The 17,085-nt window shown below is 41.5% G+C and overlaps 1 protein-coding gene across 9 annotated transcripts in view; it reads left to right on the top strand.

Moving 5' to 3' along the window:
- RAD17 (RAD17 checkpoint clamp loader component) overlaps positions 1 to 17,085 on the top strand; it is an 84,956-nt gene that overhangs the window by 60,741 nt on the left and 7,130 nt on the right. For all 9 annotated transcript variants that reach the window (XM_055252996.2, XM_055252989.2, XM_063623179.1 and 6 more), the window contains 4 exons: positions 1,431 to 1,516; positions 1,626 to 1,772; positions 4,641 to 4,790; positions 8,842 to 8,962. In XM_055252996.2, the coding sequence (XP_055108971.2) occupies positions 1,431 to 1,516; positions 1,626 to 1,772; positions 4,641 to 4,790; positions 8,842 to 8,962 (504 nt within the window). The remainder of the gene's footprint in view (positions 1 to 1,430; positions 1,517 to 1,625; positions 1,773 to 4,640; positions 4,791 to 8,841; positions 8,963 to 17,085) is intronic.

Genomic DNA, 17,085 nt, shown 5'->3' with positions numbered 1-17,085 from the left:
TTTTAAAAAAATGTCACGTATTTTGGTTCTGCTCTAAGAATTAGAGCTAGGTCAGATACTGTTTGCCTAGGCCTAAGACATAGTAGGAAATCAGAATATTTTCTGACCATAAGCAGGATTAAAAGTAAAAACATGCTATTGCAGGCCGTATCCATGTGTGTAAATCTTTAAAATTATAGTTTGCTGAAGGTAAGAGAGCAGATCATCTAGACTTTTAGTGGCAAGTGTTGGTAGCCTAAAGCCCTCTTAACACTGGCCTCCAGCCAACGAGCCTTAGACAGATTACCAAGTAGTTTAAGGTTTCTTTCAATCCTCTTGTATTTCTAATTTACAAGCTTTCTGTCTCCCCAACCAGAGATGTTTATTGCCTTTTCTGTCTTTTTTGATGACGTTCCCCCTCAGTTCTTTCACTCCCTATTGCCCATTTTAGTGTCCCAAATAGTCCCTCCTTTTGATAGCAAATGCCTGTTTTCCCTACTTTTGATAGCAAATGCCTGTTTCCCAAATAGTCCCTCCTTTTGATAGCAAATGCCTGTTTTCTTTCCTTTTCCTAAAGGAAAGAAATTGGGATTTCTAAATGGAAACCTTCATACCATTTGTGAAAAATGGGCATCACTTAGGTGGCAGTGAGGACACCCCTCTGTTACTGGATCCTCTTACTTTGAACCTAAGTGACTATTCCCACCTGATTCTTTTCTTTCTCTCCTTTCTTTTTTTTTTTTTGAGATGGAGTCTCGCTCTGTCGCCCAGGCTGGAGTGCAGTGGTGCAATCTCGGCTCACTGCAAGCTCCGCCTCCTGGGTTCACGCCATTCTTCTGCCTTAGCCTCTCCGAGTAGCTGGGACTACAGGCGCCCACCACCACGCCCGGCTAATTTTTTGTATTTTTTAGTAGAGACAGCGTTTCACCGTGGTCTCAATCTCCTGACCTCGTGATCCACCCGCTTCGGCCGCCCAAAGTGCTGGGATTACAAGCGTGTGCCACCGCGCCCGGCCTCTCTCCTTTCTTTTCCTCCCCAACATACGTTTTATCGTCTCTTCCATTAGTGAATGGAATTCGTATTCTTTCGTGTAGAGAGCAACATCTTCCTACATGGTAAATAAAAGAGTAAAGACCACTGTACTGAGATGAGAAACCAAGGGAAGAAAGCAACCCAAAGCTGAAAAAGGTGAAATGGGAGTGCATTAGGAAATGGAATATTTTAAGTCTAGAGAAGCCATAATCTAAGCATCAGAATTGTTAATTTAGTTCTTGCTAATATGGAAAAAATGGATGCTTGCTTCCAGTTGTTTTTTATTTATTTATTATTTTTTAACAGTTTGCTTACTATGTTGGTATTATATGTCTAAAATTTTCAAACTCTTCAAATGAGAGGTGCTATATAATTATAAAGAAGGTATTATCTTTAATAATTCCAGAAATTTTTTATAGGAGCATCTTTAACAGAATTAGACTCACCTCGGTTGCCCTCTCATTTATCAGAATATGAACGGGATACATTACTTGTTGAACCTGAGGTAAGTTCTTTAATGACAGTACAGGTTACAAAGGATATATTATTTGTGTGCATATATATTTGACCATTGCATTTTTACCAAATTTATGTATATATGCTTCTTTTTATAGGAGGTAGTAGAAATGTCACACATGCCTGGAGACTTATTTAATTTATATCTTCACCAAAACTACATAGATTTCTTCATGGAAATTGATGATATTGTGAGAGCCAGTGAATTTCTAAGTTTTGCAGATATCCTCAGTGGTGACTGGAATGTAAGACCAGTTGACTTAAAATGTTTATGTTTATAGTATTTCCTTAGAATTAAGAAAAGAAAGTTTACTTTTATCCCTAATTGTCTGACATTATTTTATGTGACTCTTCTTCATAACTATGCTAAAGTTAATGTGACCAACTCAGTGTTTATAATGAAGCTTCAGTAGCAAATCTGATTTTTCTGCTGATAATATAGCACCAATTGTTTCTAAAGTTATTTTCTTTTTTTTTTTTTTTTTTTCTGTGTGTGTATAGAGACAGGATCTCACTATGTTGCTCAGGCTGGTCTCAAATTCCTGGACTCAGATAGTCCTCTCACCCGAGCCTCCGAAAGTGCTGGGATTACAAGTGTGAGCCACCACTCCTGTCTCTAAATTTTCTGGTTTTGTGTTATGGTGGTTTTTTTTTGAGAAGAGGCTCTATCCACAGCTATGTTACCCAGTCTGGTCTTGAACTACTGGGCTTAGGGGATCCTCTCCTCTCTGCCTTCGAAGTAGCTAGAAATACAGGCACACACCACCATGCCCAGCTTATTTTCTTTTTTTTTTTTCGAGACAGTATCTTACTTTTTTGCCCACACTGGAGTCCATTGGTACAAACACGGCTCACTGTAACCTTGACCTTCTGGGCTCAAGCGATCCTCCAACCTCAGGCACTCCCCCATCGAGTAGCTGGGACTACAGGCAAGCACCACTATCCTTAGCTAATTTTTTTTTCTTTGTTTTTAGAGACAGGGTTTCACCATGTTACCCATGCTGGTCTCGAACTCCTGAGCTCAAGCGATCTGCCTGCCCTGGCCTCTCAAAGTGCTGGGATTACAGGAGTGAGCCACCATGCCCAGCCCCAGCTTATTTTCTGATTTTAAAATTAATACATACTCAAAATATGACAACCATTAAGAAGTAGATACAAGAGAAAGAACTGTACATGTTGCTATACTTTCTGCTAGTTTTTAAAATTTTCTTTTACATATTTGAAACTATTTACCATAAAATTTGTATTTTGTTCTTAACATCTTAACACTGCCCTTACCAGTACAACAGCCACCAACCACATGTAGCTGTTTACATTTAAATTTAATTAAAAATTCAGTTCCTCAGTCATACTAGCCACATCTCCAGTACTTGATAACTGCATGTGGCTGATGGCTACTTTATTGAACAGCCCAGATACAAAACATTTCCATCATTGCAGGACGTTCTGTTGGACAACACTGTTTTGATATGTTAATATTTCTGTGTGTTATAAATGTTAAAATAAGGCCGGGCTCAGCGGGTCACACCTGTAAACCCAGCACATAAGGAGGCCGAGGCAGGTGGATCACTTTAGCTCATGAGTGCGAGACCAGCTGGGGCAACGTTATGAAACCGCATCTCTACAAAAAATACCAAGAAAATTGCTTGGGTGTAGTGGTCCCAGCTACTCAGGAGGCTGAGGTGGGAGGGTGGCTTGAGCCTGGGAGGCAGAGGTTGCAGTGAGCTGAGATCACGCCACTGCACTCCAGCCTGGGCAATAGAGCCGGACCTTGTCTCAAAAAATTAAAAAATTGAAATAGCAGTAATAAGTAAAATTAGGAAAGACACAGAAAAACCATTTATGATACAGAGCTTCATTACTCAGCAGTTGAATTTGCTTAACTTTTAAAATAATTGTTTCTTTCTTATTTTGAAATTTTCCAACCTATAAATAAATTAAAAGGATAGTACAATGAGCCAGGAGCGGTGGTTCCTGCCAGTAATTCCGCACTTTAGGAGTCCAAGGCAGGAAGATCACTTGAGGCCAGAAGTTTGAGAACAGCCTGGGAAACACAGTGAGACCCCATCGCTAGAAGAGATTTTAAAAATTAGCTAGGTATGGTGGCATGCACCTGTAGTCCTAGCTACTTGGGATGCTGCGGTGGGAGAATCACTTGAGCCCAGGAGTTTGAGGTTGAGCTGCGATCGTGCCACCACACTCCAGGCTGGGCAACAGACTGAGACGCTGTTTTAAATAATAATACAAAATAACGAAAAGAGTATAATTGACTTGTTTGTGACACCAAGGATAAATGAGGTAATAGATACCCCATTTACCTTGAGGTAATTATTACACATTGTATGCCGGTATCAAAATCACTCCTGTAATTCATAAATATATATAGCTACTAGGTACCCACACAAATTAAAAATCTGAAGAAAAAAATGATAGTACAATGAATAGCTGCATATCCTTAACTTTTGTTTGGCAGTTTGCATATTTTGCCACTTTTTCTTAATCTCTCTATATATTTACATATTTGTTTCTGGCTGAATAATTGGAAAGTATTAGTAATTGCGAACATCGTGACACTTAAGCAGCATAAGGACATTGTTCTATTGCAACTACCATAGCATTATCATACCCCATTGAAACTAAAATATAACTAGTTAATATAACTGGCCTCCCAAAGTGCTGGGATTACAGGCGTGAGCCACTATGCCCAGCTGCATGGTCATATTTTAGTTTCAATTATATTTTAGTTATATTAGCTAATTAGTTACATAAACTAATTAGTTATATAATTAAGTTAACTTTCCAGAGAAACTTGACACTAATCTAGCAATATATTGTCCCTATTCAGATTTCCTCATTTGCCTCAAAAATGTATTCAAAGTTGTTTCCCCCACCCCTGTCCAAGATCCAGTCAGGGTTTACACATTTAATTTGATGGATATGTCCCAGTGGAATTTGCTTTAGATAAATTTATAATGCTGTTATTTATAGGGCTGTAGTGATGTTGAAGAAAGTGAACACATAGAAAATATGGTTAGTATTTTTGTATTTATCAGGAATATCAGTAATGCTCTTTTATAAATCTCTTTTCTTTCACATCTTGTCTCATTTGTTAGACACGCTCTTTACTCAGGGAATATAGCACATCTATAGCTACAAGAGGTGTGATGCATTCCAACAAAGCCCGAGGATATGCTCATTGCCAAGGAGGAGGATCAAGTTTTCGACCCTTGCACAAACCTCAGTGGTTTCTAATAAATAAAAAGGTAAAAAAAAAAAAAGAATTCTGTACTTTCAATATGTGAACTTTATGGTACGTGAATTATAACTCAAAGCAGTTATTTTCTTTAAAACATAACAAAGGAAAAAATATTTCATTTTTAATAAAATAGTTGCTAAGGTCCACAATTAGATTCTGAGTTTTTATAAAACATAAAAAGGTGACTCTTAAATGCTTATACAATTTTTTAAGGGAAAAAAAACCATCAAAATTTGAAAACATTAGTTCAGTTTTATTGAAATCAAAGCATAGTTACATTTTATTTTATTTTTTATTTTTTTATTTTTTGAGATGGAGTTTTGCTCTTTTTGTCCAGGCTGGAGTGCAATGGCATGATCTCGGCTCACTGCAACCTCCACCTCCCAGGTTCAAGCAGTTCTCCTGCCTCAGCCTCCCAGGTAGCTGGGATTGCAGGCGCCAGCCACCACGCCTGGCTAATTTTTTATATTTTTAGTAGAGACAGGGTTTCACCATGTTGGCCAGGATGGTCTCGATCTCTTGACCTCATGATCCTCTCGCCTCGGCCTCAAAGTGCTGGGATTACAAACGTGAGACACCATGCCCGGCCATATTTTATTTATTTATTTATTTTTTATTGAGACAGAGTCGTTCTGTTGCCTAGGCTGCAGTGCAGTGGTGCCATCTCGGCTCACTGCAACCTCCATCTCCTAGGTTCAAGCAATTCTCCCACCTCAGCCTCCGGAGTAGCTGGGATTACAGGCATCTACCTCCATGCCCAGCTAATTTTCATATTTTTAGTAGAGACGGGGTTTCACCATGTTGGCCAGGCTGTTCTTGAACTCCTGACCTTAAGTGATCTGCCCGCCTTGGCCTCTCAAAGTGCTGGGATTACAGGCATGAGCCACTGCGCCCAGCTGCATAGTTATATTTCAGTTTCAATTAAAAACAAACTTTAGGGCCAGGCATGGTAGCTCACACCTGTAATCCCAGCACTGTGGAAGGCCAAAACAAGAGGATCACTTGAGCCCAGGAGCTTGAGACCAGCCTGGGCAACATAGTGAGATCCCATATCTACAAGAAAAAGAAAAAAATTATAAATAAACCCTAGTTCAACCTGAGAATGCTGATTGGAAAATAGAAATCCCTAGTATATAAAATTTCAGTTAGGCAGGAGGAATGAGTTTTTTTTGTTTTTTGTTTTTGAGACGGAGCCTCTCTGGCCAGGAGGAATAAGTTTTAAGCTCAAGAGATACGTTGTATAACATGGTGACTATTAATAACAATGTGTCATGTATTTGAAAATCATGGCTGGGCATGGTGGCTCACGCCTGTAATCTCAGCACTTTGGGAGGCTGAGGCGGGCAGATCACGAGGTCAGGAGATCGAGACCATCCTGGCTAACACGATGAAACCCTGCCTCTACTAAAAATAAAAAAACAGCCGGGTGTGGTGGCATGCGCCTGTAGTCCCAACTACTCTGGAGGCTGAGGCAGGAGAATGGCGTGAACCCAGTCGGAGCTTGCAGTGAGCTGACATCGCGCCACTGCACTCTACCCTGGGAGACAGAGCAAGACTCCATCTCAAAAAAAAAAAAACAGAAAATCACTAAAACAGTAGATTTTAAGTGTTCTCACCACACACAAAAAATATATGTATGTAAGGTAATGCATATGTTCATTGGCTCGATTTAGCTATTCTACCATATATACATATTTCAGAACACCATGTTGTATACCTATAAATACATACAGAGCTTGTCAATTTAAATTAATCAAAGAAAGGAGAAGAAATCTTGGCCTTGCCTGTATGTAGACAAGGTATTCACCTAATGTGTTCTTACTCTCCACAGCTAAAAATGTAGATGATTGAATTATTTAGAGGTAAAAAATTGGTGGCACACAAGTTGAAAACAAAATACACAACACAGTTTTCAAAATGAATTGCCAGTCTTTAAAAATCAGACTAATGATTAAAAGTCAGATATGAATTTCGGCTGGGCGCTGTGGCTCACACCTGTAATCCCAGCACTTTTGGGAGGCCGAGGCAGGCAGAACACGAGGTCAGGAGTTCGAGACCAGCCTGACTAACATGGTGAAACCCCATCGCTACTAAAAATACAAAAGTTTTCCGGGTGTGTTGGTGCGCTCCTGTAATCTCAGCTACTCAGGAGGCCGAAGCAGGAGAATCACGTGAACCCAGGAGGCAGAAGTTGGAGTGAGCCGAGATCATGCCACTGCACTCCAGCCTAGGCGATAGAAAAAGCCTCCATCTCAGAAAAAAAAAAAAAAGTTAGATATGAATTTCTAGCTTCAGAATTTCTGGAATCTCCTGGTTTAAAAAAAAAAAAAAAAAAAGGCCAGGTGCAGTGGCTCACACCTGTAATCGGAGCGCTTTGGAAAGCTGAGGTGGAAGGATCACTAGAGCCCAGGAGTTTGAGACCTGCCTGGGCAATATGGTGAAACCCCACCTCTATTAAAAAAATTAAAAAATTAGCTGGGTGTGGTGGCACACACCAAGAGTTTGAGACCAGCAATATAGTGAGATCCCATATCTACAGGAAAAAGAAAAAAATTTTTTTTGTTTTTCCTACCTAGTCCCAGCTACTTAGGAGGCTGATTTGGGAGGATTGCTTAAGCCTGGGAGGCAGAGTTTGCAGTGAACAATGATTGTGCCACTGCACTCCAGCCTGGGCAACAAAGTGAGACCCCCATCTCTGAAAAAAAATAAAAGGAAAGTGAAGTATAACAGTGGCTCATATTTCTGGGTAGCAGCAATCACCTCGCCATGTAGCATCTGCCCCTTTGAGATGAGAGTAGTAGGCATCACTGTCCCCAGCTGGTTCATTCACTTATATTGCCTGCTTGACTTCTGTAATATCTGAATTCGTGACTCCTGGACTGGGTCGTCTCTGAGATGTCTTCCAGTTCTAAAATCATACAGCTGAAAATTACCCTGTAATTTATTACCTAGGACATTTTTTCCAACAGATTTCTTGGAGAATTTAATGACTTCTAAGCAATTTATATCTCATTGACTTGCTTTGTCTTTTATAGCATATACATTAATTTTGCATTGTAGCTGCATATAAATTATCTAAGACTGTTAGCTTCTTGAAGGCAGGGATTGTGCTTTTCTCTTGCTCACCATAACACTGTGTTGACTAAAGAAAACAAATTATTTCATTGAAAAATATTTTCCTGTATTTTGTGATGTGTGTGCTCATAAACAATTCCTTTGAGTTTTAAATTTGGTTTTCTTATACATTCAATGTCTTTTAAAAATTCTTGGCCGGGTGCGGTGGCTCACGCTTGTAATCCCAGCACTTTGGGAGGCCGAGGCAGGCAGATCGAGACCACGGTGAAACCCCGTCTCTACTAAAAAAAATACAAAAAAATTAGCCGGTCGTGGTGGCGGGCGCCTGTAGTCCCAGCTACTCGGAGAGGCTGAGGCAGGAGAATGGCGTGAACCCGGGAGGTGGAGCTTACAGTGAGCCGAGATTGCGCCACTGCACTCCAGCCTGGGCGACAGAGCAAGACTCTGTCTCAAAAAAAAAAAAAGGCCGGGCGCGGTGGCTCACGCTTGTAATCCCAGCACTTTGGGAGGCCGAGGCGGGTGGATCACGAGGTCAGGAGATCCAGACCATGGTGAAACCCCGTCTCTACTAAAAATACAAAAAAAAATTAGCCGGGCGTGGTGGCGGGCGCCTGTAGTCCCAGCTACTTGGAGAGGCTGAGGCAGGAGAATGGCGTGAACCCGGGAGGTGGAGCTTGCAGTGAGCCGAGATTGCGCCACTGCACTCCAGCCTGGGCGACAGAGCGAGACTCCGTCTCAAAAAAAAAAAAAAAAAATTCTTGTTTATCAAATGTGGAATAGTTGTGTAGGTAAAATACTTTATTAAACAATGCTAAAAAAACTACAAAGGACTACTTAAATAAGCTATTAAAAGTATATTTGTGGCATATAAACCTACAAGTTAATATAAACTTATCGTGTAAGTTTATATAATAAACTTACTTTGTCTAGGAATATATATTTTTAATTTCATTTTTCCTTTCATCTTTTTCTTTTCTATACAGTATCGGGAAAATTGCCTGGCAGCAAAAGCACTTTTTCCTGACTTCTGCCTACCAGCTTTATGCCTCCAAACTCAGCTATTGCCATACCTTGCTCTACTAACCATTCCAATGAGAAATCAAGGTAATAACATAGGTTTTTCTTTTCTTTTAAGAAGTAGGGTTTATTTATTTATTTATTTTATTTTTTTTTTTAGATAGAGTCTCACTCTATTGTCCAGGCTGGATTGCGGTGGCATGATCTCGGCTCACTACAACCTCTGCCTCCTGGGTTCAAGCAATTCTCTTCCCTCAGCCTCCTGAGTAGCTGGGACCACAGGCACGCGCCCCTACACCTGCTAATTTTTGTATTTTTAGTAGACATGGGGTTTCACCATATTAGCCAGGATGGTCTCGATCTCCTGACCTTGTGATCTGCCTGCCTCGGCCCCCCAGAATGCTGGGATTACAGGCGTGAGCCACCGCATGCGGCCAGAAGTAGGGTTTTATAGCAGTATCTTTTTGTGGGCCAACTTACTGCTATATGCAGTGAGATACTTTTTTTCCTTTTATTTTTTGATCCAGATAATTCTGGATCCTTTATGTTGTTTTTTTTTTAAAAAAAGCATCAAACAGGCCAGGTCCAGTGGCTCATGCCTGTAATCCCAGCACTTTGGAAGGTCAAGACAGGCAGATCACTGGAGGTTAGGAGTTCGAGACCAGCCTGGCCAACATGGCGAAACCCTGTCTCTACTAAAAATACAAAAATTAGCCAGGTGTGGTGGCACGCGCTTGTAATCCCAGCTACTCGGGAGGCTGAGGCAGGAGAATCACTTGAACCCAGGAGGTGGAGGCTGTAGTGAGCCAAGATCGCACACCTGCACTCCAGGCTGGGTGACAAAGTGAGGTCTGTCTCAAAAAACAAAAAGCATCAAATGATATAGAAATATATGAAGGGCCGAGCACGGTGGCTTTCACCTGTAATCCCAGCACTTTGGGAGGCCAAGGCTGGGAAACACCGTTTCTACTAAAAATACAAAAAATTAGCCAGGCATGGTGGCATGCGTCTGTAATCCCAGCCACTCGGAAGCTCGGAAGGCTAAGGCAGGAGAACCTTGAACCCGGGAGGCAGAGGTTGCAGTGAGCCAAGATCAGGCCACTGCACTCCAGCCTGGGCGACAGAGTGAGACTGTCTCAAAAAAAAAAAAAGTTTCTAAAGTAAAAATTGAGAGTACTTCCCCTACAACCACAGGTTGCTTTGACAGGTTAATGTAAATTCTTCCAGATACTCTTCTGTGAATGTAGAAACATGCAGAATGAGGCAAGCTTTAATTCGCTTATGTCACTTACTGTGGATAGCCTTTCATATCTTATAAGTTAATGTCAGAGCAGCAATCTAACTCATTTTTTTCCAATTTATAAACATTTTATTTAACCTTATGGATATTTTGGTGGATTTCAGTATTACAAAAATGCCTATTAATAGTATATTTTCATTATATTTCTATGTTATGAAATTATAATGCCACAAACATTATCTATGCCTGTGGCAGTATACATCTGCACAAGTTTTGAAAATGTTATGCATTCATAGGCAAAAATGGGATAACTTTTGGGCAGTGGTCATGATTAATCTGTTGATCAGAATCCAGAGATTGCCCTTCTCCTTGCCAATTGCTTTAAGAGTACACTAGTTTTTGGCCAGGTGCAGTGACTCATGCCTGTAATCCCAGCCGTTTGGGAGGCCAAGACGGGCGGATCACAAGGTCAGGAGATCGAGACCATCCTGGCTAACACGGTGAAACCCCATCTGTACTAAAAATACAAAAAAAAAAAACCCACAAAAAAAAAAAAAAAAAACCGGGCCTGATGGTGGGCGCCTGTGGTCCCAGCTACTCGGGAGGCTGAGGCGGGAGAATGGCATGAACCCAGGAGGCAGAGCTTGCAGTGAGCTGAGATCACGCCGCTGCCCTCCAGCCTGGGTGACAGAGCGACACTCTGTCTCAAAAAAAAAAAAAAGATTACACTAGTTTTTAAACTTTTTATTTTTTTTTTTGAGACGAAGTTTCACTCTCGTTGCCGAGGCTGGAGTGCAATGGCATGATCTTGACTCACCACAACCTCCGCCTCCCAGATTCAAGCGATTCTTCTGCCTCAGCCACCAAAGTAGCTGGGATTACAGGCATGTGCCACAAGACCCGGCTAATTTTTTTTGTAGTTTTAGTAGAGGTGGGGTGTCACCATGTTGGCCAGGCTGGTCTCGAACTCCTGGCTTTAAGTGATCTGTCCACCTCAGACTCCCAAAGTGCAGAATTACAGGCGCGAGCCACTGCGCCCGGCCACTAGTTTTTAAACTTTATTTTGAAATTATTTCAGGCCGGGCACGGTGGCACACGCCTGTAATCCCAACACTTTGGGAGGCCAAGGCGGGTGGATCACGAGGTCAGGAGATCAAGACCATCCTGGCTAACACAGTGAAACCCCGTCTCTACTAAAAATATAAAAAATTAGCCAGGTATGGTGGCGAGTGCCTGTAGTCCCAGCTACTCGGTAGGCTGAGGCAGGAGAATGGCATGAACCCGGGAGGCAGAGCTTGCAGTGAGCCGAGATCGCGCCACTGCACTCCAGCCTGGGCGACAGAGCGAGACTCCGTCTCAAAAACAAAAAGAAATTATCTTAAATGTAAAGATGCAAGAATAGTACAAAAAAATTCTTGTATATCCTTCACTAAGTTTCCTCATTGTTACATTTTTTTACCATATTTGCCTAATTATATTCTCTCTTTATAAGCATGCACATATATGTATTATTTTGCTAAACTAGTTTTGAGTAAATTGCAGGCATGATATCCCATTATTCTTAAAAACTTAAGTCTGCACTTGCTAAAAACAAGGACATTTTCCTTCATAACCACAGTATGCAATCAAATCAGGAAATTAACATTAATACCATTTATTTTATAGTCCCCATTCAAATTTTTCCAATTGTCCTAATAATATCTTTTTTTATTATTTTTAATTAATAGAGATGGGATCTTGCTATGTTGGCCAGGTTGGTCTTGAACTGCTGGCCTCAAGCAATCCTCTTGCCTCAGCCTCCCAAAGTACTAGGATTATAGGCACAGGCCACCGCACCCGGCCCTAATAATCTCCTTTATAAATGATAACTCCCCATTTCTTGTCCAGAATCCAATGAAAGATAACCTGATGCATTTAGTGATTTAGTTTCCATGTGTTTTTAGTCTCCCTTGATCTGGAACAGTTTTGTAGTCTTTCCTTATCCATGACATTTTAGGGGGATATAGGACAGTTACTGTGTATACTATCCCTCAATTTGAGTTTGTCTGGCGATTCCTCATTATTGGATTCAGGATATGTATTTTTTTGGCAGAAATACCACAGAAGTGATCTTAAAAAAAATTGGCAAGGAGAGGAAAGATATCTGGATTCTGACCAACAGATTCATCATGTCCACTGCATAAACATTATTTTTGCCTATGAATACACAACATTTTAAACACTTTAAGTATCAGTACTTACAAAAGCTATAAGATAAAACGCTTCATTGTATCAAAGTAGATATTTACTGTTTAATCCTTTCTTCTGATCACTGATAAGGTCAACTCTATCTTTAAAATTTCTGGGCCAGGCATGGCGGCTCATGCCTATAATCCCAGCACTTTGGGCAGCCAAGGTGGGAAGATCGCTTGAGCCCAGGAGTTTGAGACCAGCCTAGGCAACACAGTGATAACTTGTCTCTACAAAAAAATTTAAAAATTAGCTGAGTGTCGTGGCTTGCATCTGTAGTCGCAGCTACTTGGGAGGCTGCAGTAGGGGGATCACTTGAGCCCAGGAAGTGAAGGGTGTAGTGAGCTGTGATCACCCCACTGCACTCTAGCTTGTCTAGCTTGGGTGACAGGGTGAGACCCTCTCCAAAAAAAGAAAATAAAATTTCTGAGATGTTTTGGTAAGTTATATGGTAGATTACTAATATTTTTAATATGACACAAATTCTGTTTTCTATTTTGAAGATTAGCACTACAGACAGGTGATCATTAATGAAATATGGCCCTTAAAATACACATTACAAAAGAGAAACTGATGGTAAAATTGCTGGTGAAGTAAACTTTTATCATTTATCCACTAATTAAAAATTCAGATTCTGGGATCACATCTCTAAGCTGTTCATATCAAAGAGCTGTTTTTTAAAGATCCTGATTATAGGCAACAAAAGCAAAAATAAACAAGTAGAAAAAAATGAATACATCAAAACTAAAAAGCCTCTGCACAGCAAAGGAAACAACAGAATGAAGAGCCAACCTACATAATGGGAGAAAATATTTGTAAATTGTACATCTGATAAGGGGTTAATAATCAAAATATATAAGGAACTCAAAGAATGCAATAGTAAGAAAACAACCCAATTAAAAAACAGGCAATTCCAGCCTGGGCAACATGGTGAAACCCTGTCTCTACAAAAAAATAGATAAAATTGGCCGGGCGTGGTGGCTCATGCCTGAAACCCCAGCACTTTGGTTGGCCGAGGTGGGTGGATCACCTGAAGTCAGGAGATCGAGACCAGCCTGGCCAACATGGCAAAACCCCACCTGTACTGAAAATAAAAAAAATTAGCTGGGTGCGGTGGCGGGCGCCTATAATCCCAGCTACTCAGGAGGCTGAGGCAGGAGAATTGCTTGAACCCGGGAGGCGGAGGTTGCCATGAGCCGAGTTTGCACCGTCACACTCCAGCCTGGGCAACAAGAGCAAAATTCTGTTTCAAAAAAAAAATAGATAAAATTAGCTGGGTGTAGTGGCACACACCTGTAGTCCCAGCTACTTGGAGGCTGAGGTGGGAGGATGGTTTGAGCCTGGGAAGGGAAGGTTGCAGTGAGCCGAGATCACGCTGCTACATTCTATCCTGGGGGACAGAGTGAGATGCATGTCTCAAAAGGCAAAGGACCAGATAGACATTTCTTAAAAGAAGACTGGCTGGCCAGTAGGTATATGAAAAACTGCTTAACATTAAGGCTTAACACTAATGATCAGGGTAACACACTTTAAAACCACAATGAGATATCATATCACACCAGTTAGAATGGCCATTACCAAAAGACAAATGATTAACAAGTGTTGGCCAGGGTGTGAAGAAAAGGGAATCACAGAGTTAGTGAGAATGTAAATTAGTACAGCTGTTTTGAGGAACAGAATGGAGGTTCCTTAAAAAACTGAAAATAAGCCGGGCGCAGTGGCTCACGCCTGTAATCCCAGCACTTTGGGAGGCCGAGGCGGGTGGATCACGAGGTCAGGAGTTTGAGAGCAGTCTGGCAACATAGTGAAACCCTGTCTCTGCTAAAAGCACACACACACACAAAAACACCAAAAAAAAACTAAAAATAGGCCAGGCGTGGTGGCTTACGCCTGTAATCCCAGCACTTTGGGAGGCCAAGGTGGGTGGATCACATGAGGTCAGGAGTTCGAGACTAGCCTGACCAACATGGTGAAACCCTGCCTCTACTAAAAATACAAAAATTAGCTGGGCGTGGTGGCACATGCCTGTAATCCCAGCTACTTGGGAGGCTGAGGCAGGAGAATCGCTTGAACTTGGGAGGCAGAGGTTGCGGTGAGCCAAGATCATGCCATTGCACCCCAGCCTGGCAACAAGAGCAAAACTGTCTCAAAAAACAAAAAAACTAAAAATAGTACTACCATATGATCCAGCAGTCCCACTACTGGACATATATCCAAAGAATAGGAAGTCAAGGCCAGGCGCAGTCGCTCATGCCTGTAATCCCAGCACTTTGGGAGGCGAGGCAGGCGGATCACTTGAGGCCAGGAGTTTGAGACCAGCCTGGCAAACATGGTGAAACCCCGTCTCTACCAAAAATATAAAGAATTAGCCAGATGTGGTGTTGTACTCCCGTAATCCCAGCTACCCTGGAGTCTGAGGCAGGAGAATTGCTTGAATCCAGGAGGTGGAGTTACAGTGAGCTGAGATTGTGTTGCTGCACTCCAGCCTGGGTGACAGAGCCAGACTCCATCTCAAAAAAAAAAAAGAATATGAAGTCAGTACGTTGAAGAGATATCTGCCCTCCCTCCCATGTTTTATTGCAGCATTATTCACAATAACCAAGATACAGGGTCAGTCTAATTGTCCATTGGATGAAGAAAATGTATATATACACAATGGAATACTATTCAGCCATAAAAAAGAACAAAATCTTGTCATTTGCAGTAACATGGATGAACCTGGAAGACCTTATTTGAAATGAAATAAGCCAGGCACAGAAAGACAAATATTGCATATTCACACTTATATAGGAGCTAAAAAAGTTGATCTCATAGTAGTAGAGCACAGAATGGGATTACCATGGGCTTGGGTGGTAGGGGAGATGTTGATCAAAGAATACAAAATTTTGTTATGTAGGAGGAATAAATTCAAGAATTCTATTTTACAACATGGTGACTATAATTAATAGTAATTTGTGTGTGTGTGTGTGTGTGTGTGTGGTTTTGTTTCTTTTTTTGAGTCAGAGTATAACTCTTGTCACCCAAGCTGGATTGTGGTGGTGTGATCACAGCTCACTGCAGCCTAAACCTCCTTGGCCCAAGTGATCCTCCCACCTCAGCCTCCTGAGTAACTGGTAACCACAGGTGCACACCACCACACTTGGCTAATTTTTGTATTTTTTTTTTTTTTTTTTGTAAGGACGGGGTTTTGCCATGTTGCACAGGCTGGTCTTGAACTCCTGGGTTCAAGCAATCCTCCCACCTCAGCCTCCCAAAGTGCTGGGACTACAGGTGTGAGCTACCACACCCAACCAATATATTGTATTCTTGAAAAATGCTGAGAGTGAATGTAAAGTGTCTTTGCCACAAAAATAATAACTCTGTGAGGTAATATATATGTTAATTAGCTATAGTCATTCTACCATGTATGTATTAAAACAATATGTTGCCCACAGTAAATATATAAAATTTTGTTTGTTAATTAAAATAACTCTGTTTGTAGTAGATTTTTTTTTTTTTTTTTGAGTTGGAGTCTTGCTGTATCTCCCAGGCTGGAGTGTAGTGTCACCATCTTGGCTCACTGCAACCTCCACTTCCCAGGTTCAAGCGATTCTCCTACCACAGCCTCCTGAGTAGCTTGGATTACAGGCGCACACCACCACACCCAGCTAATTTTTGTATTTTTAGTAAAGATGGGGTTTTACTATGTTGGTCAGGCTGGTCTCAAACTCCTGACTTCAGGTGATCTGCCTGCTTCGGCCTGTGTAGTAGAATTTTTAACAGGTAAGTATCCAAAGGTCCTCATAGTGTTACATGTGCAAACTTTAAAAGGTTTATAAAAATTAGTAAAAGTAAGATGTTTTGGTTTTTCTTATCCATTTTTATACTGTTTCTTCCGCTTTTATTTACTATGTCATTTTCAGCCATTATTTCTTTAAATATTTTTCTGCTTCTTTCTGTCCTTCTAGTCTTTCATTAGGGTATGTTCACTTGACAGTGTTCCACATTTTTCTGAGATTTTGTTCATTTTTTTTTTTTTTTTTTTTTTTGAGATGGAGTCTCGCTTTTTCACCCAGGCTGGAGTGCAGTGGCTCAATCTCGGCTCACTGCAAGCTCCGCCTCCCGGGTTCATGCCATTCTTCTGCCCCAGCCTCTCCGAGTAGCTGGGACTACAGGTGCCTGCCACCACGCCCGGCTGATTTTTTGTATTTTTAGTAGAGTCGGGGTTTCACCATGGTCTCGATCTGCTGACCTCGTGATCCGCCCGCCTCGGCCTCCCAAAGTGCTGGGATTACAAGCGTGAGCCACTGCGCCTGGCTGTTCATATTTCTTCTGTCTTCTATAAGTGAATCTATGTCCAAGTTTTTTTTTTTTTTTTTTTTTTTTTTTGGAGACAGAGTCTCCCTCTGTTGTCCAGGCTAGAGTGCAGTAGCACCATCTCAGCTCACTGCAGTCTCCACCTCCCGGGTTCAAGCAGTTCTCCTGCCTCAACCCCCCGAGTAGCTGGGAATACAGGCACGTGCCACTATTCCCAGCGGGGTTTCGCCATGTTGGCCAGGCTGGCCTTGAACTCCTGACCTCAGGTGATCTGCCTGCCTCGGCCTCCCAAAGTGCTGGGATTATAAGCATGAGCTACCACGCCTGGCCTATGTCCAAGTTTGATGATACTTCTGGTTCAAATCTACTGTTGAGCCCCTTTAGTGAATTTTTCATTTTAGTTATTGTACTTTTTGACTCCAGAATTTTCATTTGGTTCTTTTTA

The sequence above is a fragment of the Symphalangus syndactylus genome, chromosome 18 (genome assembly GCF_028878055.3).
Source record: "Symphalangus syndactylus isolate Jambi chromosome 18, NHGRI_mSymSyn1-v2.1_pri, whole genome shotgun sequence".
NCBI classification, from domain to species: domain Eukaryota; kingdom Metazoa; phylum Chordata; class Mammalia; order Primates; family Hylobatidae; genus Symphalangus; species Symphalangus syndactylus.
The sequence above is the reverse complement of the archived record's forward strand: the minus strand, read 5'-3'. Positions and strand labels throughout refer to the sequence as shown.